Source organism: Mus musculus, chromosome 7, assembly GCF_000001635.26.
Source record: "Mus musculus strain C57BL/6J chromosome 7, GRCm38.p6 C57BL/6J".
Lineage (NCBI taxonomy): Eukaryota > Metazoa > Chordata > Mammalia > Rodentia > Muridae > Mus > Mus musculus.
In genome coordinates, this window is record NC_000073.6 from 16477792 (window position 1) to 16505120 (window position 27329).

Genomic DNA, 27329 nt, shown 5'->3' on the forward strand with positions numbered 1-27329 from the left:
GCCTGCTTGATTCCATGAACACACACAGTGGAAGAAAAGAACCAATTCCCTGAGTTGTCCCCTGACACACGTGAGGACCCCCCACCCCAACACGCACTCACAGAATGTAAAAAGAAGCCGCTGAGTTCGAGGTCAGACTGCTCTATAGAGTGAGTTCTAGGACGACCAGGGCTACACAGAGAAAGTCTGTTTTGAAAAACAAAAACAAATAAAAAAATCAAACAACAAAATCTCCCAAACAGCCAGGCAGTGGTGGCGCACACCTTTAATCCCAGCACTCGGGAGGCAGAGGCAGGCAGATCTCTGAGTTGGAGGCCAGCCTGGTCTACAGAGTGAGTTCCAGGACAGCCAGGGCTACACAGAGAAACCCTGTCTCAAAAAACAAAAACAAAAACAAACAAAAAAAATCCCCCAAACAAACAAACAAAAGACAAAGAAATAACTGAAAGTCTGGGGATTCAGCAAGGTGGTAGAGCATCCTGGAAATAACAGGCCTTCCAGATAACTAGCCCCTAATTAGGAGAGGGCTGACATGAACCTGATACAGGCTTCCTGCCTGAGTGTAGGAGCATCCTCACTACTGCCAAGTCTTACTGTCACATCTTTTTGTTTGTTTGTTTGTTTGTTTTTCAAGACAGGGTTTCTCTGTGTAGCCCCTGGCTGTCCTGGAACTCACTCTATAGCCCAGGCTGGCCTCGAACTCAGAAATCTGCCTGTCTCTGCCTCCCAAGTGCTGGAACTAAAGGCATGTGCCACAACTGCCTGGCTTACTGTCACATCTTAATTTAGCTTCTAATTTTTTTTTTTTTTTTGAGACACGGTTTCACTTAACCCAGGCTGGCCTTGAGCTCTTGGTCCTCCTCATCCCCTCTCCCAAACACTGAGATTACAGGCATCGTATGCTACAAAAAACAAACAAACAAAAAACACTTTAATCCCAACAGGGGAGACAGGCTGGAGAGATGATGATTCGGTGGTTAAGAACACTGGCTACTCTTTCAGAGGTCTTGAGTTCAATTCCCAGCAACCACATGGTGACTCACAACCATCTATGCTGGGATCTTATGCCCTCTTCTGGCACGCCGGTGTACATTCAGACAGAGCATTCATAAACATAATATAAATAAATATGTAAAGTGTTATTTTAAAAGATTTATTTATTTCATGTATGTGACGACACTGTTGCTCTCTTCAGACACACCAGAAAAGGGCATTGGATCCCATTACAGATGGTTGTGAGCCACCATGTGGTTGCTGGGATTTGAACTCAGGACCTTTGGAAGAGCAGTCAGTGCTCTTAACCGCTGAGCCATCTCTCTAGCCCCATAAAGTATTTTTTTAGAGGCTTCTACAGGGGAGATAGTCTTGAAGATCTGAGTCTACATGGTGAGTTCAAGTGTGTGTGTGTGTGTGTGTGTGTGTGTGTGTGTAGATGTTAGAAGAGTCCAGAATGTTGGATCCCTTAGAGCTAAAGTTACAGAACCTTCCAACATGGGTGGGTTCTGGGAACTCGTTCTGAAACACTAAGCCCCCACCATCTAATAAATATCTGTTTATTACATTTATTTATTTATTTATTTATTTATTTATTTATTTATTTATTTATTTATTTATTATGTGTGCCATGGCAGCATGAGAAGATCAGAGGACAAGTCCTGGGAGTTGGTCTCCCCCCCCCAAGAGTCCTCCCCCCTGCAACTGTACAGGTCTTGGGAATTGAACTTGGGTTGTCAGGCCCAGTAGCAAGCGCTTTTACTACACTGGCCCCCATGCGCAGCTTTAACTGTCACACATTAACCAAGCCCCAATTTCCTTACTCCATGTAGCCCTGGCTGTCCTAGAGTTCACTATGCAAACTAGGCTGCCCTCGAACTCACAGAGATCTGCCTGTCTCTGCCTCCAGAGTGCTGGGATTAAAGGTGTGCACCACTCCACCTGGCTTTATTTTGTGTGTAACAGTGTTCTGCCTGCATGTATGTCTGGGTGCCATGTGCTATTATGCCCGGTGCATGCAGGGTCCAGAGGGCATCAGATCCCCTAGAGCTGAGGTACCAATCATTGTGAGCTGTTGCGTGCTGTCCAGCGGCTCGCGAGGAACGGGGTATGGCTGAAGCAGCAGACTCGAGCTGAAAGAAAGGGAACTAGACGGACGAGAGAAAGAACGGAGCTAAGACAACAAAGGTTCTGATCAAAGCTCAATTTTACTGTTTGGAGCACCGGGTTATGAAGAAGGGGGAGGGGCCCATTCCCGCCAAATCATCCTTGGAGTCCAGTTGCAGGTGACCACGTGTTGGCTCCGGAACAGCCAGGAAGGCAGGAGCAGCAGTGGGAGTGGCAGAACGATAGGGTGGCAGGCTCCAACCCTGATGCTCTCCTAGTGCTAACAGTCAAACCTGATCAGCCAGATTTCAGGCTGAGGGGGGGAGGTTACAGTGAGCCATTGTTGAAATCGATGAAATTGAACCTGGGTCCTCTGGAAGAACAGCCAGCACTCTTAACCACTGATCTACCTCTCCAACCCCTCAGAGATGGCTCAGTGGTTGAGAGTGCTTGCTGTCACATCTGAGCTGCATCCCTGGAATCCACAATGCAATAAAGAGAACTGACTCCTGACTTTGTCTCCTGTCCTCCACTGGTGCTCAGTAACACAAGCACCCCTGCCCCTCTCCACTACTACTCCAAACTGTCGAGGGGCGGTGGTGGCGCACGGCTTTAATCCCAGTACTTGGGAGGCAGAGGCAGGCGGATCTCTGCGTGTAAGATCAGCCTGCCCTAGGAAGAAAGGAGGGACAGTGGAAGAGAGAAACTGTTTATAATTACATAAAAAGAAGACTCTGTGGCTCCAAGATGGCAGCAGTGGAGGCTGGGTCAGGGAGGTTGAGGCAGAGGAGTTTGAGGATATGTTCAGTGTGGAGCCACTTGAACCCACACTTAGCACTACCATCAAGGATAGCCTTAAGTGGATCTTCATGGGGGCAATGGTGGCGGTGGCAAGAGTACCGCCAGCTGCCTCGTGGCCCAGCTGTCTAAGGGACATGAGGCTGTGTGGACCATTTCCACAGACCCAGCTCAGAACATCTCATAGGTTTATGAGAAATTCTCCAAGGTGAGCTGGGTGTGGTGGCTCATGCCTTTAGTCCCAGCACTCAGGAGGCAGAGGCAGGTAGATCTGTGAGTTCAAGGCCAGCCTGGTCTACAGAGTGAGTTCCAGGACAGCCAGGGCTACACAGAGAAACCCTGTCTCGAAAAAACCAAAAGGGAAAATCCAAAAAAACCAAAACAGATCAGCCCCTTCATCTCAGAGATGTGCAACATGCTCAGCTTGGGGTACAGGGATGTGACCTGTAGACTTCCAAGCTTGAGGAGACATTGCCTGTCTGCTGATTCATTGGTGGACACTTCAAGGACTCTGAACAGAGAAGCTTCATCTGTGTGGGCAGCACTGAATTCTTGTCCTTGTATGAGATGGAGTGGCTGATCCAGGAGCTGGCTAAGTGTGAGATGGGCGCCTACAACATCAACACCCGGCTTGCCTTCCCTGATCATCCTGAAAAACCCGGCAAGATGTGTGAGGCTTGCCACAAGATCCAGCCCAAAGCCCTGGGCCGGATGAAGACCTGTATGAAAACTGAGAACACCAGTCCATTGTTACCCCACGGGGTTCGGGGAGCCAGCAAAGTCAACACCTTCCTTCCCCGCCCTCCTTCTGGAGCTCTACCAGACCCCCAACACCCAGTATCACCACCATCCTGTCTGCTGCCATTTAATATCCTCTTATTTTCCCATGGGGCAGAGTTTGCACAAAGTCCCCATACTATAGGGAGAGCTACTTAGGAGGTCGGGAGTTGGGAGGGGTCTGGGGAGGCTGCAATGCCCTGCACCTCTCCCTGTCTCACACTCCTCAATAAAATAATCTTAAACTGAAAAAAAAAAAAACAAAAGGTTCCGTGTTTTGTTTTTACTTAAGGCTTTTACCATGCATGCTACCATGTTAATAAATGTCTTTTGTAGAGAGGACGACTTCCTGTGTCCCTCCCTCTGAGATCTTCCTCCTCCTCCTTGCTCTTTTCTCCTCTTTCTCCCTTCCTAAAAGCTATGTCATATAAAACAAATCAATTAATGGATGAATGGCAAAGGAGGGACTGTTGTACTCCATGCCTTAGCGGCCCCTCAGGAACCTGGGTGTGCAAGCCCGGCCTTTTGCCTCCCACAGGCCATCCTACACTTTTCCCTCAGCAGTGAACCTTCCAGAACATCAGGTGCTTTGAGACTGCCCTGCTTGAATTCCTGTCCTGACTTCCTTCAATGATCAACAGTGGTTTGGAAACATAAGCCAAATAAACCCTTTCCTCCCCAAGTGAGTTTGGTCATGGTGTGAGAGGCCAAACTTATTCCATCTTGGGACTGGCCTCTATCTGAAAACAAACAAACAAACAAACAAATAAATAAGCCAAAAAATCCTGAGAACTTGACCTGCAGCTAAACCCAAGCTGCACCCAAGTACCAGGAAGAACCCCATGGCGTGTCCTTGGCCCATTCCCTGGCGTTATTTCCCAGCAACCATCAATCAAAGGTGGGTCTGGTTGTTTCAGATGTACTTTCAGACCATTTGTTGCTTCAGAGCAACCCCCAGCCAGCTTATCATAGTTCGTCTATTAGATGTTTGTCAAAATGGACACCCTGTCACTTGCTCCAATTTTCCTATAAACCCCTGTCCCAATGAGGGTTCAGGGCAGCTTCACCAGACTATCCTATGGGTCCATGGCAAGTAAGTCCAAACTTGAGTTTGTAATAAAGAGACCCTAATGTGATTACATTGGCGTCAGCTCCTTAGTGGTCTTTTGGGGTTCATAATTGCTTCCGGACACAACAGGTGTTTCTTCGCAGCTATAGAGACTCTAACTAAGACAAGTTGGTACTATAAAGCAGCATATTGTTGGGACAGACCTGACTGTGTTTGGAGAGGACTGTGGAAGGACTTTGGAACTTGTGTAAGAAACGCCATTGGGTGTTCAGTGAGCTGTTCTGTAGGAGGGTGAAAGATGAGTGTGAAAGTAACTTTCATTCCTCTGGTGTAATTGCCCTTTCTGAAGCTTACTGGCCCTGTCTGCTAAACTAGGCCTAGTCCTGGAAACTTCTAGCCTCCATTCAGTCTTATCAAGGCCTAGAATGTTGCCGGCCTCTGAATCTTACTGTTGAACAAGCTCACCTTTTCTAACTCTTTCTGAGCTCTGGCTGGCTGATTCAGTTCAGCTGTCTGGCTCAGACTCCTCTCCAAGCTGACTGGTTCAAACTGGCTTTTCTCAGCTTCTCCTGAATTGTTCTGCTTTGGCAATATATTCTAATCTTCTGACTCATTCTCATTCTCTGCTTGTTCTCTTCTGTGTCTAGCTTGTTGTTCTCTCTCTGCAACCTGTCTCTGTACAACTGCTCCCTCTCCTCTCTGCACTGCCCCCTTCTCATGAGAGGTGGGCAGATCCTATTCTGTCAAGTCTTTCTCTGATTCGTCACTTTGTTTGCCACTCACTTAGACTTTCTCTCCAGATCTCTCTCTCTCTCTCTCTCTCTCTCTCTCTCTCTCTCTCTCTTTCTCTTTCTCTCTCTCTTTCTCTCCTGGTCTCTCTCTCCCCCTTTCTCTTTCTCCCCACTCTCTCTGGTTTTTCCAGACAAGACACGGTTTCTCTGTATAGCTCTTGCTGTCCTGTAACTCACTTTGTAGACCAGGCTGGCCTCGAACTCAGAAATCCGCTTGCCTCTGCCTCCCAAGTGCTAGGATTAAAGGTGTGCGCCACCACTGCTGGCTTTTTTTTTAAGGATTTATTTATTGATTTCATGTATGAGTACACTGTTGCTGTCTTCAGACACACCAGAAGATGGCATCGGATGCCATTACAGATGGTTGTGAGCCACCGTGTGGGTGCTGGGAATTGAGCTTGCTCTTAACCACTGAGCCATCTCTCCAGCCCTAGACATTACTTTTAAACATGGGTGCTTTCTTCTACAAACTAAATTTTTTTTAAAGATGTATTTATTATATTTATTTATTTATTTTTTAATTTATTTATTTATTTATTATATGTAAGTACACTGTAGCTGTCTTCAGACACTCCAGAAGAGGGCGTCAGATCTTGTTACAGATGGTTGTGAGCCACCATGTGGTTGCTGGGATTTGAACTCCGGACCTTTGGAAGAGCAGTCGGGTGCTCTTACCCACTGAGCCATCTCACCAGCCCTACAAACTAAATTTATCTTCGTTGTTGGGATTAAAGGTGTGTGCTAAAGGGATCTGTATTCCATGCAGGGAGATAAAGGTTTTGCTAAGGCTGAGCCACACCATGACTAGAAAGTTTTTTTCCAGTAAACAACACAATCTTGGGGGTCACAGTATGACCCAATATCCTGCAACAGATGAGAATGTTGAGGGCGGTGCAGAAGATGGAGACCTGGCTAGAGAAGTTTCAAAGGGAAGTTTAAAGACTCCATGGGGCTGTTTGTTATTTTGAATTAAGATTCTGGACCAGCAGAGACTTGGGACTGGGAGGAGGCTGCAGGGAGTTTATGGGGATGACTCTACCTGGGATTCCTAGCAGGGGGATGTGGAACCTGAAGTGGGAGGGATAAGGACAGCAATCCATCCACAAAACCTTTAACTTAAAATGTGTCCTGTCTACAAAATGCACAGGGACAAAGATGGAGCAGAGACAGAGGGGATGGCCAACCAGTGACTGGCCCAACTTGACACCCATCCCATGGGCAAGCACCAATCCCCGACACTATGAATGATCCTCTGCTATGCTTGCAGACAGGAGCCTAGCTAGCATAACTGTCCTCTGAGAGACTCTACCCAGCAAGCAGCCTATGGAAACAGAAGCAGAGACCCACAGCCAAACATTAGATGGAGCTTGGGGAGTCTTGTGGAAGAGTTAGGGGAAGGCTTGAGGGGCCTGAAGAAGACAGAGACTTTACAGAAGGACCAACAGACTCAACTGACCTAGACCCTCGGGGGGCTCCCAGAGACTGAACTACCAACCAAAGAGCGAGCATGGGCTGGACCTAGGCCCGCCCCATATGTAGCTGATGTACAGCTTGGTCTTCATGAGGGTCCTCCAATAACTGCATCAGGGGTTGTCCCTCGATCTGTGTGTGCCAGTGGATTCTGTTCCCCTAGCTGCAGCCTTGTTAAACCTCAGTGGGGGAAAGATGCACACAGTCCTGCAGTGAGGATGGGGGGGGTGGTGGTACCTAGGGGGGTTACCCTGTTCTCAAAGGGAAACGATGTGTCTAGTCCTGCAGTGACTTGATGTGCCAGGATGGGGTGATACCCAGGGTGGCCTCCCCTCTTCTCAGAGGAGAAGGGGAAGAAGGAATGGTGAGAAGAACTATGTAAGGGAGGCTGGGAGAATATGGGGGGCTGATATTGGGGTGTAAAGTGAATAAATACATAAATTATGAAAAAAAGACATTGGGGGAAAAAAGATTCTAGGCTAGGTGGTGATGGTGCACACCTTTAATCCTAGCATTGGAGAGACAGAGGCAGGTGGATCTCTGTGAGTGAGGCCAGCCTAGTCTATAGATCTAGTTCCAGGACAGTCAGGGCTACACAGAGAAACCCTGTCTCATTCCTTGCACACACACACACACACACACACACACACACACACACACACACACACCAGCCCCTTGCCAAAAGACCAGTATCATTCAGGTGAAATCTTCTAGGAAGTGTTTCCTGGGAGCACATAGAGGCTGGGTTCCAGAGACAACCAAAGTTGTACCTCATGCTGGCAGCTAAACTTAGTAGTCTAAGAGTCACCCAGATGGTACCAGTTTTTGAAGGCATAAAGGCAGGTCATGGAGAGCTGAAGGCTGGCATTCTGAGAGGCCGTTGGTGAAGGTGCAGCCTCACGTTCACCGTCACCGTCACCGTCACCGTCACCGTCACCGTCACCGTCACCGTCAGCATCACCATCACCATCAACACCACCATCACCATCACCATCACCATCAGTGGTAGATAAAGGCCCAGGGCTGAAGGGGTCATGCAGAGAAGCTGAGGCTTGGCACCATGAAGAGAGCCTATGAGAGGCTATTGGTGAAAGCACAGTCCAATTGCCAAATAGATGACCCCAACACCATGGGATGATTACCAAGAACAGCAGCAGTGGGGTGGAGTCAGCTGCAGCCCAGAAGACAAGCTGTGTGTGCTGCAGAGGGCAGAGCTGGAGAAGTGACCCAGGCCCTTTGGAGGATCCCAGAAGACTGTGAGTGGATCCACACATTAGATACGGCGTTATTTACGCTTTCAGAGTCTGGTTTTGCATTGTTCAGATTGTGACTGGGCCTGGCTCTTCCCTGTTGTAGTGGTTTGAATAGGAATGGCCCCCATGGACTCACGTGTTTGAATGGTTGGCCCCTAGGGAGTGGCACTATTGGGAGGTGTGGCCTTGTTGGAGGAGGTGTGTCTCTGTGGGGATGGGCTTTGAGGTCTCATACATGCTCAAGCTATCCCGAGTCACACAGACTCTCCTTGTCTGAGGATTGAGATGTAGAACTCTCAGTTCCTTCTCCAACACTGTCTGCCTGCACGCTGCTGTGTCTCCCACTATGACGGTAATGAACGGAACTTCTGAAGTTGTAAGTCAGCCCCAATTAAATGTTTTCCTCTATAAGGCTTACCGTGTTTGTGGTGTCTCTTTACAGCAATGGGACCCTCAGACACCTATTGAAGTCAAAAAGCACTTTACTTCACCTTTGATTTTACAGAAATCCTTTCTCCCCAAACCCCCTCTGAGACAGGGTCTCCCTGTGTCGCCCTGGCTGGCCTGGAACTCCCTCTGTAGACCAGGCTGGCCTCGAACTCAGAGATCTGCCTGCCTCTGCCTCTGGAGTGCTGGGATTAAAGGTGTGCGCCATTATTGCCCGGCTAAGACTGGCTAATTTTTAGAAAGACAACTTTTAAATTGTTTGAATTTTTAAGGCTGTGGTACTTTTTAAGTTTGTAACATGCTTGTATTGTGATGCCTGTATTGCTGTCAGATATGGAGATGAACAAGAAAGGAAAGGGTGTGGCTTAACAGCGATGCATTTGTGTGTCAAGTTAACTCGGGGTCAATTGTGCTGAAGTGTTTGATGTCAATTTGACCCAAGCTAAAGTTCTGTGAAAGAAGGGAAGCTCAAATTAGGACAATGCCTCCATAAATCGGGCTGTAGGCAAGCCTATAGGGCATTTTCTTAATTAGTAACTGATGGTGGAGGACCCAGCCCAGTGTAGGTAGGACCATCCCTAGGGTGGTGGTCCTGGGTTCTATAAGAAAGCAGGCTGAGGGCTGGCGAGATGGCTCAGTGGTTAAGAGCGCCGACTGCTCTTCCAAAGGTCCGGAGTTCAAATCCCAGCAACCACATGGTGGCTCACAACCATCCGTAACGAAATCGGATGCCCTCTTCTAGAGTATCTGAGGACAGCTACAGTGTGCTTACATATAATAAATAAATAAATAAATAGGAAGCAGGCTGAGGAAGCCATGATCAGCAAGTCAGTAAGCAGCGACCTTCCATGGCCTCTGCATCAGCTCCTGCCTCCAGGTTCCTGTCCTGTGTGAGTTTCTGTCCTCACTTCCTTCAATAATGAACAGTGCTGTGGAATTATAAGCCAAATAAAGTCTTGTCTACCCGAGTTACTTTGGCTATGGCGTTTCATTGCAGCAGTAGAAACCCTATCTAAGAGAGAGAAAAGGGTTCGTTTAACTTTTCAGTGTGTAATACTTCACGAGGTGCAGAGAGAATCTCCTATACAGCCATCACCTGTCAATAAAAAAGCTGACGGCCAATGGGCTGAGGCAGGAAATTGGAGGTGGGACACTGGGAGGAAGAGAGGATTCTGGGGGAAAGAATGAAAGAATAAAAGGAGACACAGGGAGAGATGAGGGGGGAGATATGAGTGTGATGCTGGAGGAGACTCTAAAGAAGAAGCAGGTTGGGTCTGGAGGAAGGCTACTAAGTGGTAGACATAGAATAGTCTGAATGGATTAAATAAGTTATAAGCTAGTCAGGGAATGAGCCAAAGCTTATGGCTGAGGCATTTATTAATAATGTCATCATTCTAGGAGCAGGGGCCAGGCAAGAGGAAAATCGGGTTTGTTTTATTTTACAATGAAGGAAAGTCAGGGCAGGAGCCTGAAGGCAGGAACTGAAGCAGAGGCCATGGCGGAACACTGCTTACTGGCTTGTCTCTGTGGCTAGCCCTGCCTGCTCTCTTATGCAGCCCAGGACTACCCGCCTAATGGTGGCACTGCCCATAGTGGACTGGGCCCTCCCTCAGCAATCATTAAGAGAATGCTCATGCTGACTTGCCTACAGGCCAATCTAATGGAGGCAGTTTCTCAATTGAGGTTCCTCTTCTTGGATCATCCTAGCTTGTGTCTAGTTGACAACCAACCACTACCACCACCACCACCACCACCACCACCACCACCACCACCACCATCACCACCAACTAACCAGGACGTCTAGGCATCTAGGATGGCCTCAGACTTACCTACAAAGCGGAGGTCAGCCCCTTGACCGTCTGGTCCTCCTGCTTCTGTCTTCCACGGGTGGAGGTTACAAGTGAGTCACTGCCCTGCCTGGTTTATGTGGTGCTGGGGACGGCACAGCCCCAAGGATTCACCATCTTCCCACGAACAGAACATTAACAAGATTTGAAAGTGAAAAACAGTATCCCTGCTCTCACTGAAAGCTTTAGTATTTGAAAATACATTTCCCCACTGCTGTAGCTCAGTGGGAGGGAGCTTGACCAGCATGCATGAGGTCCTAGGTTCAATTCCCTACCTTGGAAAAAAGAGAAGTTAATTCTCTCCATGTTTACGTCTGCCTTATCTTACCTTGTAAATGAGATATTTCACACACACAGATAAAATAAAACAAAGCTATTCCGGTGTTGTTGGGAATGGAATTCATGGCTTCTGTATGATGGAACGTTCATTGGTACTATTGAACCATATGCCAGCCCCTCCCTGGGGGATTCTAGGCAAACCTCTACCACTGAGGTATGCCACAACCAACTCCACTTGATGAATTCTAGTCACACTAAGCCACACCCACACTGTTTATTTATTTATTTACTTACTTATAGACTTGGTCTCACTACACAGCCCTGTCTGGCCTAGAACTCTATGTAGACCAGGCTGGTCTGAACTTACAGAAATCTGCCTGACTTTGCCTACCAAGTGGTTCAGTTAAAGGTGGGCCATGCTGCCTGGTTCCTCTTTTTGTTTTGTTATTTTTGACAGAGGATCTTGGTAGCTCTGCCTGGCCTGGACTTTGTAGCCACCTTGCTAGGCTTCCAGCCAGATTCATTTGTCTATTTTAAAAATATGTTTCTCAGCTTTTAATTTCAAACATGGCAAAATTCATTACTTTGCAGATCAAAAACTTTTGGAGTCTCATAAAATACACAGAAACTGGCCAAAAAGTGCTAAGAGAGCTAAGCTGTGCTGGTTTTAGCTGCCCGGGCTTATCTCACATGCTGGGAATTGATTTGTTCCCAAAGCCACACGTGTCCTCTATACACACTCTACCCTACCCTGTGTGAGTTGCAAACCTGTAGACACATGCTCCATTTCGGGGGTCTGGGTCCCATCTGTGACCTGGATGGTCTTACCACAGCAGTTGAGGGTTCACCCCACTGCTGGCAGTTTGATGTTTCAGAACTGGCTCCAAAGGAAGCGTTGAGGAATCCAGAGGGAGGGACAAAAGGCAAGGCTGGCAAAGTGGAAGGCTGAAAGGGAACGTGTGTGTGTGTGTGTGTGTGTGTGTGTGTGTGTGTGTGTGTGAATCCTTTCCTGTTACGGCCCATCTTGTCCCAGCTCAGATCCCCACATGCGCAACTAAGGCCAGGGTGTGGAGGAGCTGGAATATAAATCTGGTTTTGCCATGCCTGTGTTTTGGGCTTCCTGTTGGGCTGAACTCTGCAGCAAGATTTTTGTGTGGATGAGGCCCACTAGGGAAAGAACAGGGTGGGAGATAGCCTGAAAGGCCACGGAATCCCTCATCCCTTCCCCAGCCTTCTCTCTTTCGGAGTTTGGGTCTCCCTATGTAGCCCTGACTGGCCAGGAACTCGGTATATTCCAAGCTGCTCTCATACTCACAGATATCCTTCCATGCTGAGATAAAGGGCGAATGCCACCAAGTCTGTTAGACTCATGTGGTATTTCTAAGCTATCACTGGTGGGATTGGCTGGCAACTTGGCGCTGGGTATGGCAGAAACAGGAGGGGTGGGGAGGGGGAGCTGGTGAAAACTTGCAAGACTTGAAAACTTGCTGGGTAGTGGAGCTGAAGTTCTGTCTGGGATTGCCAGGGGGCACCCAATGGTCAGAGGACTGCTAAGGGGCTTGTTTGTGCCACGCGTGGTATACCAGGCAAGCTAGCCCCTGAGCTTCGTGGCGATTCCGTCTCTGCCTCGATTCTCAAAGTAGGATTGCTGGATTAGAGATGTGTGGCCATTGCATTTGGCTTTGTGCATGAGCTCTGTGCATGGCAAACACTGCCGGGATTAGATGTTCTCTACTTGTATTCGGTGCTGAGGCTCAACCCCAGGGCTTCCTGCACACCAGCAAGCTCTCTAGCATCCAAGTGACACACCAGCCCTTACACTTACAATTATTTCTTGTTTTCAGACAGGATCTCACCATGTAACCTTGGCCGGCCTTGATAGAGATCTACCTGCCTCTGCCTCTCGGAATTGCAGTTGTAGGTTACCACAGTCGAATTTATTGATAGGTTTATTTGCTTGTTTGTTTTTGAGACAGGGTTTTCTTTGTGTAGCCTTGGCTGTCCTAGATCTGACTATGTAAACTAGGCTGGCCTCGAATTCAGAGATCTGTCTGCCTCTGCCTCCGGAGTGCTAGAATTAAATGTATGTGCCACCACTGCCCAACGAATTTATTAATTTTTATAAATCTACTATCTAATAAAAAATGAAAAAAAAAAAGAGTTACAAATTTTGTGAGCCACCATGTGGGTGCTAAGAATCCAACCTGGGTCCTCTAGAAGAGCAGCCAGTTTTCTATACTGCTGAATCACATTTGCAGATTCAAGGATTATTTTTATTTTTATTTTATTTTTTTGATTTATTTATTTATTATATGTAAGTACACTGTAGCTGTTTTCAGACACTCCAGAAGAGGGAGTGCCAGATCTCATTACAGATGGTTGTGAACCACCATGTGGTTGCTGGGATTTGAACTCTGGACCTTCAGAAGAGCAGTCGGGTGCTCTTACCCACTGAGCCATCTCACCAGCCCATTTTTATTTTTTTTAATTTATGTATTAAACTTTATGGTATGTGCAATGCCTTTGGAGGCCAGAAGGCAGCATGAGATCCCCTGTAGGTGAAGTGAGGTCACAACATGGGTGCTGGGAACCTCTCAGGACCTCTGGAAAACCAGCAAGTACTTCTTTACCTCTAAGCCGTCTTTCCAGCCCTTATTAGTTATTTGCTTATTGTGTGTAGAGATCAGACAGAGTCCATTCTCATCTCCTATGTAGGTCCTATGGATTGAATTCAGGTTATCAGTCTTTGTTGCAATTTTTCAAAATTATCTTACTTTTATATACTTTTTCTGCATTTAAGTTTTGGGGCTTGGTGCTCACGGAGGCCAGAAGAGGACATCAGATCCCCTGGAACTGGAATTACAGATGGTTGAGAGACCCTATGTGGGTGCTGGTGATCGAACCCAGGTCCTTCACAAGAACAGCCTTCCAGCCCCATGTTGCCTTTCCCCTCTTGAGACAAGGTCTTGTGTAACTTAAGCCAGTCTTAACAACTTAGGCTCCCCAGTGTCAAGATTACAGATGTCTGGCACCCCGCACTGCACCTGGCCTGAATTAAGTTCTTAGTTTATAAAGCTCAGTGGGGCTTGTTCCCTCACCTCTGTAACAGTGGCAGAATAAATGAATGGACTTGGTAGATGAGGTTGGTGGATGAATTAACCAACTGAGAATGATGTAGTATGCCATGTGAGACACTTTGATTCTAGGGCCCAGTTTTCAGAACAAGTCTCTCCCTAGCCGCTCCCCCACACTCCCCAGCCCTAGGGTGCTTTCTTCCCAATCTCAACTTTTGTATGCAGCAGGGCAGGATGGTGTTCTGCTGACCCCTGGTGGCCACATGGAACAAGGCAGTGCATTCTCTCTGCAGGTGTTGTTTTGATGCCAATTCTGGCATGTCCAGCTTTGGTTCTCACAGGTGCACTCAACATTCAACTGACTCTGTTGTCTGGAGTTCTAAGATGTGCCAACCCCCACCTCTCCTTCTCATGTTCACATTCTCGCAGTGTGCTAATCCAACTGACTCAGCGCCCAGGCTAGGATTCACTCAAATCTTTTCTGGCTTGGACTGTCTCTCTCATTATTGATGTTTTTTAGTGATTTTGAGATGAGGTCTCAAAGTGTACCTTAAACTCATAATCCACCTGCCTCAGCTTTTTAAAAACGTGTGCTCATTTTACATGCATTGGTGTTTTGCCTGCCTTCTGTGTGAGGGTGTCAGATCTTGGAGTTACGATTTTGAGCTGCCATATGTGTGGGTGCTGGGAATTGGGCCCAGATCCTCTGGAAGACCAGTGTTCTTAACTGCTGAGCCATCTCTCTGTCCTGCACCCCACCCACCTCAGGTTTTGATTGTGGGGACTATAGGCATGCCTATAGACTATAGGCACACTTGGCTTAATATTTTGTCCCTTTTTGCCCTGAGGACCGAACACATAGCCTTCTGCCTGTGCATGCTAGGCAAACTCTACCACTGATCCACACCCACCTCCCTTTACGTTTTGTGAGATAATCTTGCTAAACCTTTAATTCCTTGGTGGCTCAAGCAGGCCTGAAAAGGGAAATTCTCCTGCCTTAGCCTGAGTAGCTACTATGATTGGCCTGTAACACCAGGTTTGGCTGCCTTTCATGGATTTACTATTAGGTGCATGTACATATAAGTACAGGGATTGATGGAGGACAGAAGCGTTGCAATCAGTAGTTAGCCTGTGTAGGTGCTGGTAACGGAATTCAGATCCCTGCAAGAGCAGTATATGCTGTTAACTGAGTCACTTCCTCAGGGAGAGCTTAAAGAGCGACCCACTGGTCACACAGCTGTGACAGCATCTGATAATTCCACTGAGAAGTGGGCTCTGGGCAGGCAGAGCTGTGCCTGTGGCTGTGCTTCCTGGAGCCCGGCACAGAGCACATGCTCTGGGATTCTGAATTAAATGAGTGGAGACAATCTAATGCCAAGTTAAGTACACTTCAGAGCTTCCTAGTCATGGGGTGGGGAGTAGCCTATCTGCAACCCTATTACCTGGGAAGTTGGAGGCAGGAGAATCAGTTCAAGGCTAGCCTCAGCTACATATTGAGGGCTCCTCCAGACTAAACAATAAAAACAAAAGGACAACTGTGGAGGTCCCAGGGATCAAGTCCTCAGGAATTGGTGGCAAGTACTTTTACCCAACGTGCCACTGCACCAGCCTAGAATCAGGTGACGACATTCTGGCTGGGCATAGGAGAGTCACAGATGTGCCCACTAGAACTCTAGACTCATGTGAGTGGTAGCTTACACCTGTAATCTCAGCACTCAGGAAGCTGATTCAGGATTGTACCAAGTATAGGAACACTCTGGGCTATACATTAGTACCATCTTGGGGTGGAGTTGGCTTAGTGGCTAAAGGTGCATGCTGTTTATATAGAGGACCAGAATTCTCTTCCCAGCTCACAACTAGTAACCCCTGTTCCAGGAGATCCTATGCCCTCTGCTGGCCTCCACAGGCACTGCATTTACCCACAAAAACACATTCATATAAAACTATGTTTCAAAAAACAAACAAAAAACCACAAAAAACTGAATAGGGGATGGAGAGATGGCTCAGAGATTGAGAGCTTGCTGCTTTTGCAGAGGACCCAAGTTCGGTTTATTGGGCGGCTCACAACTGCCTCTAACTCACACATAGGAGGCCAGCCAGGGTTACATGGAGAAACCTGAAGCAAAACAAAACAAAACAAAACTCAGGAGGAGGTGGAGGAGGAGGAGGTAGGTAGGTAGGCTTGAAGTTTGAGGCTGCCTGGAGTTTTTTCCCCATCCATGGTGGTGCTGTGATAGACATCCTGTATGAGGAACTTCTAGGCCCCTGCCATAGGGAAGGAAGGGTCAAGGGAGGTCAGGTTAAGCGTGCATGTGGGGATCCATCAGAATCTCAGCAGGCCTGAGTTACAGTATTCTAGAGCACTGGAATGGAGGCAGAGGAAAGAGCACTTGCCACCATCTGGGATCCAGATGATGGGATGATCCTACTTCACCAAGGTGTTCTTTGATGGGCCTTCGTGATAGCCATGTGCCCACACTCACAACCACTCAAACTTCCTTACACAGATGTTTAAAACCAGCTGTCTCAGCACACCTGGTCCTAGGACTACATGTGTGCACCACAGTTACTCTTTCAGTATTTTCAGGGGTGGTGGAAATGTTTTTGCTGTGGCTTCTTTAGGTGGCTAGCCTTCTCACTTCTTACAACTTTCCAAAGCTTCTGGCCATCTGCAGTTCTCCGACTTCTGTCCTCTCAACACGGCTGCAGAGGATGAGGGGTAGGACTGTCCCCACTTGGCCCCAGGCTGCTGTGGAGACTGCGGCCCTTCATTTCTCTCAGGCCTGTTTTTATTTATGGTTTTTTTTTTTACAAGATTGATTTATTAACTATGATACATATCACATAAGGCCTTTTCTGTCTTTTTTTCTTTTTTAACACCATTCCCATTGAGACAAGTACAATACTTTGTAGCAAATACATAATCTTAAAAAACAAAACCAAACAAAAACACTTCTGTCAGAGATGTCTTGGCTGCCAGGATGGCTGCCCATGCACTAAACAGGCTGGAGCCTCAGAAACCCATGACGTATTTAAAAAAAAAAAAAAAAAAAAAAAAAAGCTTGGAAATGAAGCAGACATTCCTAACAGCAACTAGAGAGGTCCTGGTTTGAGCCCCCATGATACAGGAAATCATCGTTACACTTGCTTTACAGACAGGTTTCCACTTTTGCTGCGAAACATAAGTTTGGGCACACGGCCAGACTACTAACACACTTCAATACCATTAATGTTTCTGTTTGTTTTCAGGAAACTCAAAATATTTGTTAATCCAACACATATAAAGATCATTTAACATAGAAAATACAAGTACCAGAAAAATAAGCTGACAGCAGCACTATTCCAAATTTTCAAACAAGTTTTATTCCCATACAATCCCAAGACTTTTCCTTTGCTTAAAATGTACACAGGGAACATGATTCTTTAATGTGAACAATAACTTATGTCCTGGCTCCACTACTTGGGTGGCTTCATGGTTGGGTAATAGTGCCTCTAGCCTTAGCCTCTCTACAGTGTCCCTGGCTGCTGCAGTCCTAGAGTGACCCAGTCCATCCCCTGCCCTCCCCATGCACACTGGCAGTGGATGTGGAATGGAGAACCACTTTCTTCCACCTGCCATCTGTAGATGACTTTAGGAGATGAGGATTGTAGTTGGCCCACTGCTAAGGCTATGGGTCTGGGGGCAGAGCACAAGGTACCCTGTAGGGTCCTCACTTAGGGGATGCAGGTCTTCAGGGATTCCTCCCACTAGACCAGGGGTACAGACCACAGAAGGGTTCACCCCACCCCTCTGGCCTACAAGTTGCTTTTATGTCATTCCATGTAGTGGTAGAGACAGTGTGAAGGTTCTAAGACCGTCTGCTAGTGCTGCTGTCTGCCTTGGCTGGGGAAAATGGAGAGTGTGGGGTCAGACAGAGCTCCAGACCTTTCCATATCCCTTAAAAGGTAGAGATGAGAAGGTGGGACAGTGCAGACAGAATGCATACTACCCAATGTGAAACACAAAACCCAGCCCGTGGTGATGTTGGGTGGTGACAGGCTATGGTCACCTCCAGGGCTTTCTGGGAAGGGCAGTAGCTGACCTGGCCACCCACTCAAGCCTGATTGTTCTGACTTCTGTGGTTGCCTTGTCATGGGTGGGAAGGACACTCAGAGTGCCTGAAAAGGGAGGTGCACCAGCCTGGTGTCCACAAAGTGAGGCCCAAGCAGGGCTCTACTAATCGCGTGCCTGCCTCTGCCTGCCACCCACTGCCAACATAATAGGCACATGCAGCAGCCTCCCCTGGTTCATAACTGTTCACAGCAGGATGGCTCCACTTCCATCTCTACAAAGGACCAACACAGAAGCTACTGAATGGAAGCCATTCCAATAGCTGAGGCTTGGGGCATGAAGTCAGGGCAGGGGACCAACTGCAACCTTAGCGGACACTACACACATTGTATGTTCCTATTGACTCCAGGCCCACAACATCCAACACAGACCCCCAGGAAGGAAAACATTTATGTGTAACACATTTGTACCTTGGGTTTGGTTTGTCTTGGAGTTTACTTTGCAGGGGGCAGCCTTAGTGTTTGCAAGCACCTTATGTTGCCAAGTATTAGAGATAGGGAGACAGCCAGGACCTGGGCCAGAGGCCAGTCATCCTCCTCTTATCCTACAGAGATAAAGGCAGGGTGGCAGTCCACCTGAGGCCCTTGGGAACACTCCGTGTTATTTCTAAAGTGCAATGGTGCGACCCATGCCCCTCCTATGCTCAGGGTACCTTAGTGTCAGATTTCATGGCCCAGTGCTTAGATTAAAGTGGGGGGCAAAGGCAGGAGCCGACAAGGGTTGCCACATCAGGAGCAGAGTATGGGGAGGCTGCTGGGGAAGTGTCTGGGTTGGGTCACTGTGATGACCTTTGCTTGAGAACAGGTCCCTTCATTCCATAACCAGATGATCATTTCTGGAAGATGCCACATCTGCTCATATCCCAGACACCCTTTCTGGTTGCATTCATAACATGGAATGAAATGACCCCATTTCAACACCAAACATGCCAACCTGAGTGCTGTGTGCACACACCTGTAGTGTTTCTATAGTAGTGTATGTAGTGTGCTGGTTGGCAGGAGGGGTGGGGGCCATGCTAACAATCCTTCCAAGGGCTGTGTTCTTAGGGAGTGGGGGGAGGGGGCTGTGGTTGCAGTTACTGCCCAGGTGTCCTTGCTTTGCTGTCATACATAGACAAAAGGACTTGTTTACCCAGTGGCCACCTGGCAGGTCAGAGTGGAAACTTGAGGTCTGTTTTCTTGCTGTGGTTTCTTTCTGTCTCTGTGGAGGAGCTCCATCTTTCTTCCAGTGTTCCTTTGCTGCAGGGAATGGATCACAAGTCTGGGAAGGGGTTGGAGGAAAGCCACACACTGGGTATAGGCACAAAGCTCTCCTCTTGCTGTGCTGTTGGGCCATGCCAGTGACCCAGTGTGTCCTACGGGGTAGCAGAGCCATAGCCCACATGTTCCCCAGACCCCCGCTGCAGGTGTGTGTAGGTATGGACAAGAAAGGACAAACTGGGAAATGTCCTCTTTAGAGGGGCCAGCCCTGCTTGGGGTTACCTCTGCCCCTGGCAGAGGCTGGGGTGATGTCCCGATGGTGGGGCCTGACGCTGGTGCAGGCAGACAGGTTGGGCCAAGGGGTCCAAGGAGCAGTAGGGGTGATGGGGCCGCTATCTGGTCAGTTCAGTCCTCAGATTGGCCCAGACAAGGCGAGGGCTCACAGCTTGCCACAGCCATAGCCAGGGCAGGTGAAGAGCAGGTGCTCAACTGCCCAGCCATGGGGGACACTGGCTAGTGCCACCACTCAAGTCTTAAAAAGGCGCTTGGCTGTGACTTCCACCCCAGGGGACCTGATTTTGTTCAAGGCCAAATGCCACCCTGTCAAGAAGACGATTGGTTTTCCTGCTTCCTGGGCTGTGGTGGCTCACAGCGTGTGTTCGGCTTGGAGCTGAGAGGACAGCAATGGCTGCATTGGGGACTGAGGGGTTGGAGGAGGTGACTGGGGAGGTGATGGCTGACTGGTAGCAGGTGTAGAGGTGAGGAAGGGAACAGTGGGAGCCATGGCTGAAGGGGAGCCAGGCGCAGCCCCTGGAGGCTCGCTGATGGGCCGGTTGTAGAAGAAGAAGGGGCACTGCTGGATGAAGAGCTCGATGATGGTCTGGTAGGAGCGCGTGGCTGTGAGCGCGTCCATGCTGCTGAAGTCAGGCCGCATCAGCGTGGGCCAGAAGCAGATGGACAGGTTCTCACTGGTCATAAGATTCACCTTGTTGTTGTGGCTGACTCTGTAGGTGACAGCAAAGGCAGGTGAGATCTGCACAGGGCCTCAGGGGTGTCTTCCCTGCCTGCCCAGCTTCTACCTGAACCTGTCACCAGCTTCAAGGAGCTTTAGGGCCCAGGCTATCAACCAAATTGGTGATGATGCTTGGGATGGGCAGGAAGTTAGTGCATGGCTCCAAAAACTATCTATCCCTCTGCCAACAGTCCCACCATGAGTGGCTAAACCTGGTTATCAGTAAAGGGTTTTGCTCACATCATAGGACAGGCTGCTCTGTCCTAAGGCACCCCTCCTGATATGTGATCTGTCTCACACGAGCACCGAGACATGGACGAGGAGCAGCTGTGAGAAGCTCTTGGCATTTTTAATACTGTGAAGTTTCTGAAGGCTCTAGCACCTGCCAGAGAAATTACCCTGTCACCCCCCACAGACTTGGAGCCAGAGCCAGAATGGAAAGTAAGGATGCCACGAGCCTAGCTATGCTACATGAGGGCAGGCCCTGCTGGCCTTCTCCCTCAGTTAACTAACCCAACATGCTGCTTATACAGGAGGAAAAACAACCAGCAGCTCCTAAACCTACTTGTTCAGGTGGGAGATGACATATTTGAAGACTTCATGGTTTTCCTTCGGGAACTTCTTCAGCACTTCCTTCAGAGCATGCAGCTTCTGTTCCCTGTCGTTGATTTCTGAAAGAGAAAAATGAAAGGTCTCTCCAGCAGCCGAGCAAGATGCCCAAAGGGAAGAAGGCCAAGGGGAAGAAGGTGGCCCTGGCCCCCGCCGTCGTCAAGAAGCAGGAGGCCAAGAAGGTGATCAACCCTCTGTTCGAGAAGAGGCCCAAGCACTTCGGCACTGGACAGGACATCCAGCCCAAAAGAGATTTAATGTGCTTTGTCAAATGGCCCCGCTACATCAGGCTGCAGCGGCAAAGAGCCATCCTCTACAAGTGGCTCAAAGTCCCTCCTGCCATTAACCCGTTCACCCAGGCCCTGGACAGGCAGACAGCTACTCAGCTGCTTAAGCTTGTCCACAAGTACAGGCCAGAGACAAAGCAAGAGAAGAAGCAAAGAGGCTACTGATCTGTGCTGAGAAGAAAGCTGCTGGCAAAGGGGACGTCCCAACTAAGAGACCACCTGTCCTCCAAGCAGGAGTCAATACAGTCACCACCTTGATGGAGAACAAGAAGGCTCAGCTGGTGGTGATTGCCCATGACATAGACCCCATTGAGCTGGTGGTTTTCCTGCCTGCCCTGTGTCGAAAGATGGGAGTGCCCTACTGCATCATCAAGGGAAAGGCCAGGCTGGGGCACCTGGTCTACAGGAAGACATGCACCACTGTTGCCTTCACACAGGTTAACTCGGAAGACAAGGGTGCTCTGGCTAAGCTGGTGGGAGCTATTAGGACCAATTATAATGACAGATATGACGAGATCCGTCGCCACTGGGGAGGCAACGTCCTGGGTCCTAAGTCTGTGGCTCGCATGGCCAAGCTGGAAAAGGCAAAGGCTAAAGAACTCGGCACTACACTGGGTTAAATGTACACTAAGTTTTCTGTACATAAATATAATTACAAAATTAAAAAAAAAAAAAAAGAAAGAAAGAAAAATGAAAGGCTTTCAGGGCTGAGTTTGGTGGGAGTTTTGAGGACACCAAATGGATACAGAGCAGTTGGTAGGACAGACAGGTGGCTGCTGGCGGCCAGCCCAGGTGTGCTCTGGGAATCCTCCGGGAGGCCAGTCCCATCCTACTGTCATGCCCAGAGCCTGCACCCATGGCCGCACACCTGGACTGGGGTCTATGTCCCAGGCCCCTGCTGAAGGGCAGTACTGTGTGCCTGGGCTTCCTGCCTCCCCCCAGCTCCCAAGACGAACCATCCACAGATTCTACCATAAAGAACACCATTCTTTGCTCATTGGTTGCCCCTGGAGACAGGCACTCTGATGCAGAAAGACTGCTTGCTTCCTGGCCAGACGGAGGGTGCTGCCACCCACCCACACTGACAGACCATGGAAGGAGGGGGTCTGCCACAAGACCAGGGCTCTGTCCTTCCCTGCACATGTTCTGTCGGAGGGGCTCATACAGTGGGCAATTCTTATGCAGCTCAAAGGAACCACATGCCCTGTTCTTACTGACGCCTACTGTGCCCACTAAGAGTTCTAATGTGCCGTGACAGGAAGCATGTCATCCATGCCATGCCAGGCCAGTCATCTCCACACTCTGTCCAGTTTTGAGTATGGGAAAGAAGAAACCAGACAGAATGGCCATGGAGCAGGGATCTGAACTAACCACCTGCAGAACTAAGCTGAGTTTGGCTCATTCTGGCAGGAGGCAAAAAAAAAAAAAAAAAAAAAAGACTCCAAATAGAGGGACACTGGTTCCTCTGCACACAGAGAGGCATCCTTGTGGCCACTGCTTTGTGGGCTTACAGTGTGCTAGTGGAATGGTCCATGAACAAAAGCACTATCTGTCAGGTCTGTCTGACAACCTAAACATGATCCTTGAGACTCACAGGGTACAAAAAACTGACTCCTGTAAGTTGTCCGCTAACCTCCACTTGTGTGCACATGCCTACATGCACAACCCCCCAAAACAAAACAAAAACCAAACTACAATGGCTTTTGTTGGTTTTGAGCACAGCCTCATTGGACCTCAGACACTTCGGAGCTTCAGACACTCACATCATGCCTAGGCCAAGGCCATGCTGAGCATGGTGGTATCCATCTGTAATCCCAGCACTGGGAAAGCTGAAGTAGGAGGATTGTAAATTTGACGTCAGTCTAGGCTACAGAATAAGCTTCTGACTCAGAAAACAAAACACAACAACAACAAAAAAAATGATTAAAAATAGGGTAAGGAAGCCTACATCCCTAACCCAGAAGCTATCTTCGACTGATAAGTGCTCACAAATAAAAAATCAGTTTTCTCTGCTGGAGTCTAATGGTGTACAAAGCATTCTTCAAGCAGGCTAAATGCCCAGCAGTAGATGGCCAACACAAAATGAACTCAATGACACTTTTTGGAGGCTGTCTCACCATGCTTGGTCAGTCCCAACCCTAACAGGTTCTTTTGCATACATATCATGGTTTCCCATTCTGTTTCTGGGATTTCAGTGTGTATGAATGTCTGTCTCTGTGTCTGTCTCCTGAACTTGTTCTTTGGCTCTTTTCTTCTGTTAGTTTGCTTGTTTTGTACTATTCTGGTTTGTTTTTATTTTATCTTATTATTTATTAGATGTCTGTTTGTTTCCTAAATGAAAGAGAAAAAAGAGAGTATAGTGGGGAGAATCTGGAAAAGAAGCTATAATTAAAACATTGTATTAAAACAAAATCTGTTTTAGGCTGGGTGTGGTGGTAGACGCCAAAACTTAGGAAGCAGAGGCAGGGAGATCTCTGTGAGTTTGAGGCCAACCTGGTATACGTGGTGAGGTCCAGGGTAGTCTGAGCTATATATAGTGAAACCCTATCACAAATCTGTCTTTTTTTTTTTTTTGGGGGGGGGGGGGTTTGAGACAGGGTTTCTCTGTAGCCCTGGCTGTCCAGGAACTCACTCTGTAGACCAGGCTGTCCTTGAACTCAGAAATCCGCCTGCCTCTGCCTCCCAAGTGCTGGGATTAAAGGTGTGCGCCACCATGCCTGGCCAAATCTGTCTTTAATAAATAAAAATAAAAAAGAAAAAGGTTAAGAGCACACTTTTACTGTAGAGGACATTCTAGAAGGCCACACTGGGTGAGTCACAGAGGAGCACTGTGTAAACTGGCTGCAGTTTAGAGCCCAAAATTGAGTCAGGTGATCTGGGGAACAATCCTGTCTGCAGCACCCTGAAGCTGTGCAGCTGGGCAAGTGACAGCAGAGGTCACTCAGTCTCCCGCCTCTTGAACTGGAGCAGTGGAAGTTGTCTGCCTGTCTGAAGATGACTGAAGCCACAGGAATTGATGTGTGAACTAGTCCAGCCTCAGTTTCTAACCCGAGTCATTTCAATGGTTCAGCCTCCATGGCTGACCAGTAGCCCAGAATTTTAAAACAGTTCACTGTTGTGTTTTAGTAAGAAGTCTGTTTAGCAGAAGGAAGTCACAGGAGGGAGGATGGGTGACTGATTATACAAGCACACACAACAATCATGAGCATGGCTCACTTTCATTTACTAGAACAAGGGAACTCCTTTCAGATGCAAGCATGCACAGGTCCCTAAAGGTACCCTATGTCTTGAACATGACCGTGTTTCTTCTTATCTAACACCTGTGTGGTAGCATGTCAGAGACAGCATTTTCACTCAGTAGGAGATCTGGACTTCCCACCTGAGGAGCAGCTGTGATGGGTGTTTCTTCCCTGAGGTAGTGTTGGAGCTGTTCTGATACTGATTCAAGCCCTTCTGTGGGAAAGCTCACACTCCTCCTGGTGTTCTCTTGGGTCAGAAACCATCTAAGACCTAGATGGTTCCTATCCTGTACTCCCTCCCTCTCCCTTCCAATCTATTTGATTCCCTGCCAGATCCCTGTGCTCATGAGCACTGAGGAACACCAAGTGTTTGGTGGAAGGGCCACCAGGAGAGCTATAGGATCTTCCTTGCAAAGTCTGGCCTTAGGTACACTAAGGCAAGGCTGGTTCCTCTACTCAAGGTGCTGGGGATGGAACCTAGGACCGTCACACACTAGGCACACAAGTGTACCAGTAGGCCAGACTCTTCTCCATCCCTGCCTTTTTTACTTTGCTTGTGACCGCCTCAGTCATGGACTACTGAATACATTTACAGTACCTGATATGAAATTCCTGTTGGGGAGAAGGCTCATACCTAACCATATCCAGTCAGGAAGAAGTTTGTTTGAATCATAACTGTTATGCCACCACTATACCTTGCTAGGTATTGTAATATGCAGGGTTGAGCTCTGGGTAAGACTATTAATGTCTTTTCTCTCACAGTAGCCCACATAGCAGCTTCTGGAAATATGTAGGTTAGACAATAGTGAACTTTTTGCTCAGTTGAGGTTGAAATCTGTGTCCTGCATACAAAAGTGAGTGGTGTCTTCAGCAACAGGATCTTCTCATTGAGCTATGGTGGGCAACCAAACATCATGTTAATACCCTATATTGTTTTGGGTGTCTTTCTGAGCAACACAGAAGAGAGAAGCATTCCATTCCTGACACTGAGATTTCATTTGGAACCCTCTGTCTTCTAGGAGACAAAAGGTTCTTATATCTGCACTGTTACAGTGCCCTGGGGAACATTTTCCAGGTGCTTTCTTTCTCTAACCAATCCTTAGCAGGCATCCAGGTAGAATGTGGGCTTCAGCTCTGCTCTCTGCTCCACACCCCTACCATGTCTTAGAGCCCATGAAAGGAATGGAGTGGGGTTGTGGGCAGGTACTCAGGGGCCAGAAGAACCAAGGTGCAGTCTATATAGACACACTGCAGCTGGTAACATCCTCAGGAAGCCCTAAGGAAGAGAAGGTCATGACTACCGGGGACCTTACGAACGTCCTCAGAGTATGCACAAACCAGGGTTCTAAAAGGTACAAAGAGCCAGCTGTAGTATACACACCTGAAATCCAGCGCCAGAAAAGCTGGGATGGGAAGATCAACCCAGAATTTAAGGGCAGCTTGTACTATAGAGTGAGATTTTGTCTCAAAAAAACAAAACAAAACAAAACAAAACCCAAACAAACAAACAAACAAACAAACCAAACGAACAAACAAAAACAAAACAAAACCAAAAAACTCAGCCATCAAAACCACCCAAACTATAAATAAACAAACAAAAAGGTACAAGAACTGGCCATAAAACCTTGTGGCAAGGACCCTGATGCCACCTTGACTGTTTACTGCCAACTGAGTTCCAGGCTGGGAACTATGCATATTTATAGTAATGTAATAGGAGAGCTGGGCAGAGGCTTGAGAACTGTAGGCAGGCCCAGGTGTAACCTGGTCTTCCACGTGGCTAAGGCCAGGCTGAGAGTACCCTTCGTTTGGCTTAAAACTGAATATTCAGACTATTCTGGAGGCATGGTCATGCAGCAAGCGGGGTAGTGTCTCTTCTCCACCAGACTGCAGCTGCAACCAAATATTGTCTGTCACGGCCATGTCTCTTTGTCTATACAGGGCATAACACATGTACTTGTAGTGAGGAACACAGGATCCCTGAACTGCTATCTGGATAGACAAGAGAATGCAACAGCCTGAGGTAGTGTGGGAACAGGAGCCCACAAAGGAGTGAGGGCCATCCATCCCACAATCTGGCTGTCAGTCGTATAGTATATAATAGCCTAAGCTGTATTCATTTGCCTCATGGGAAGGGTAGATGATAAGCCTGCATTGAGAACAATTTCCTTGGCTTGGTGTCCCTGACTCAAACTGGACATAGCTCTAGGACTTCTGTCAGCACAGAAGCCATAAGGCAGCTTGTTGGGACCAGACAGACTGGAGGGACTCTAGACAAGGAAGGGATTGGTTGTGCTGGTGGTGGAGAACTGGAAGGAAAAAGGCCATGCAGGTTGGAAATATGTCCTGGTTAGGATGAGGTGTCAGGGAAGAGAGGGTAACAAAAAGCTCCCACCTGCTGCCTATGACTCTAGCCTCTTCCTGAAGCCACAGCTCAGGACCCCTCTGCCTCACTACTCTCTGCTTTGGAGCTTTGTGCACTTGTAGCTCAGCTAGCTGAATCTGTCTACCGAGAGCATCAGCTTCCATCCAGGAAAAGTAGGAATTCAAGTTCCAGCTTGCTAAGTCCCCAGTGTGTGACCTGGGCCTTCAGCCAAGTTGTGTCACTTCCAGAGCCTTGGGTTCCTCTGTACCATGGAGAGACAATCCTCTACCTCACTGGTGACTAAGAACATGCATCAATGATCCAGCAGAGCCTGCTGCACACAGCAAGCAACAATCTGCAAGCTCTGGTGGTGCCCAACTCCATGTCACCTTGACTAAGCTGGGAAGGCAACTGGCAAATAAGCACAGAGATTCCACTTGGTGAGCACTCCTCAGTAGTGTTCAATACTGTGAAATTTTGATGTGTACAGAACAATCAGACAGTGACCTTGGTATCTGTTGTGATGGGATATGGAACCAAATGCAAGCCTGAACACACACAGCTCTGAGGCAATAACTGAAAAGAATTGGTCAAAGTGCTGTTGC

The 27329-nt window shown here is 48.1% G+C and overlaps 1 protein-coding gene and 1 pseudogene across 3 annotated transcripts in view; one reads left to right on the forward strand and one right to left on the reverse strand.

The window, feature by feature from the left end:
• Positions 1–16681: 16681 nt before the first annotated feature.
• Arhgap35 (Rho GTPase activating protein 35) overlaps positions 16682–27329 on the reverse strand; it is a 120521-nt gene continuing 109873 nt past the window's right edge. For 2 of the 3 annotated variants that reach the window (XM_006539809.4, XM_011250512.3), the window contains 2 exons: positions 20793–20898; positions 17246–20219 (listed from right to left, as the gene is read on the reverse strand). In XM_006539809.4, coding sequence (XP_006539872.1) covers positions 19862–20219; positions 20793–20898 — 464 coding nt within the window. In that variant the 3' untranslated portion in view covers positions 17246–19861. Of the gene's footprint in view, positions 20220–20792; positions 20899–27329 lie in introns of all 3 variants that reach the window. The other variant, NM_172739.4, reaches the window with a different exon arrangement.
• Positions 20922–21785, forward strand: Gm17826 (predicted gene, 17826; annotated as a pseudogene).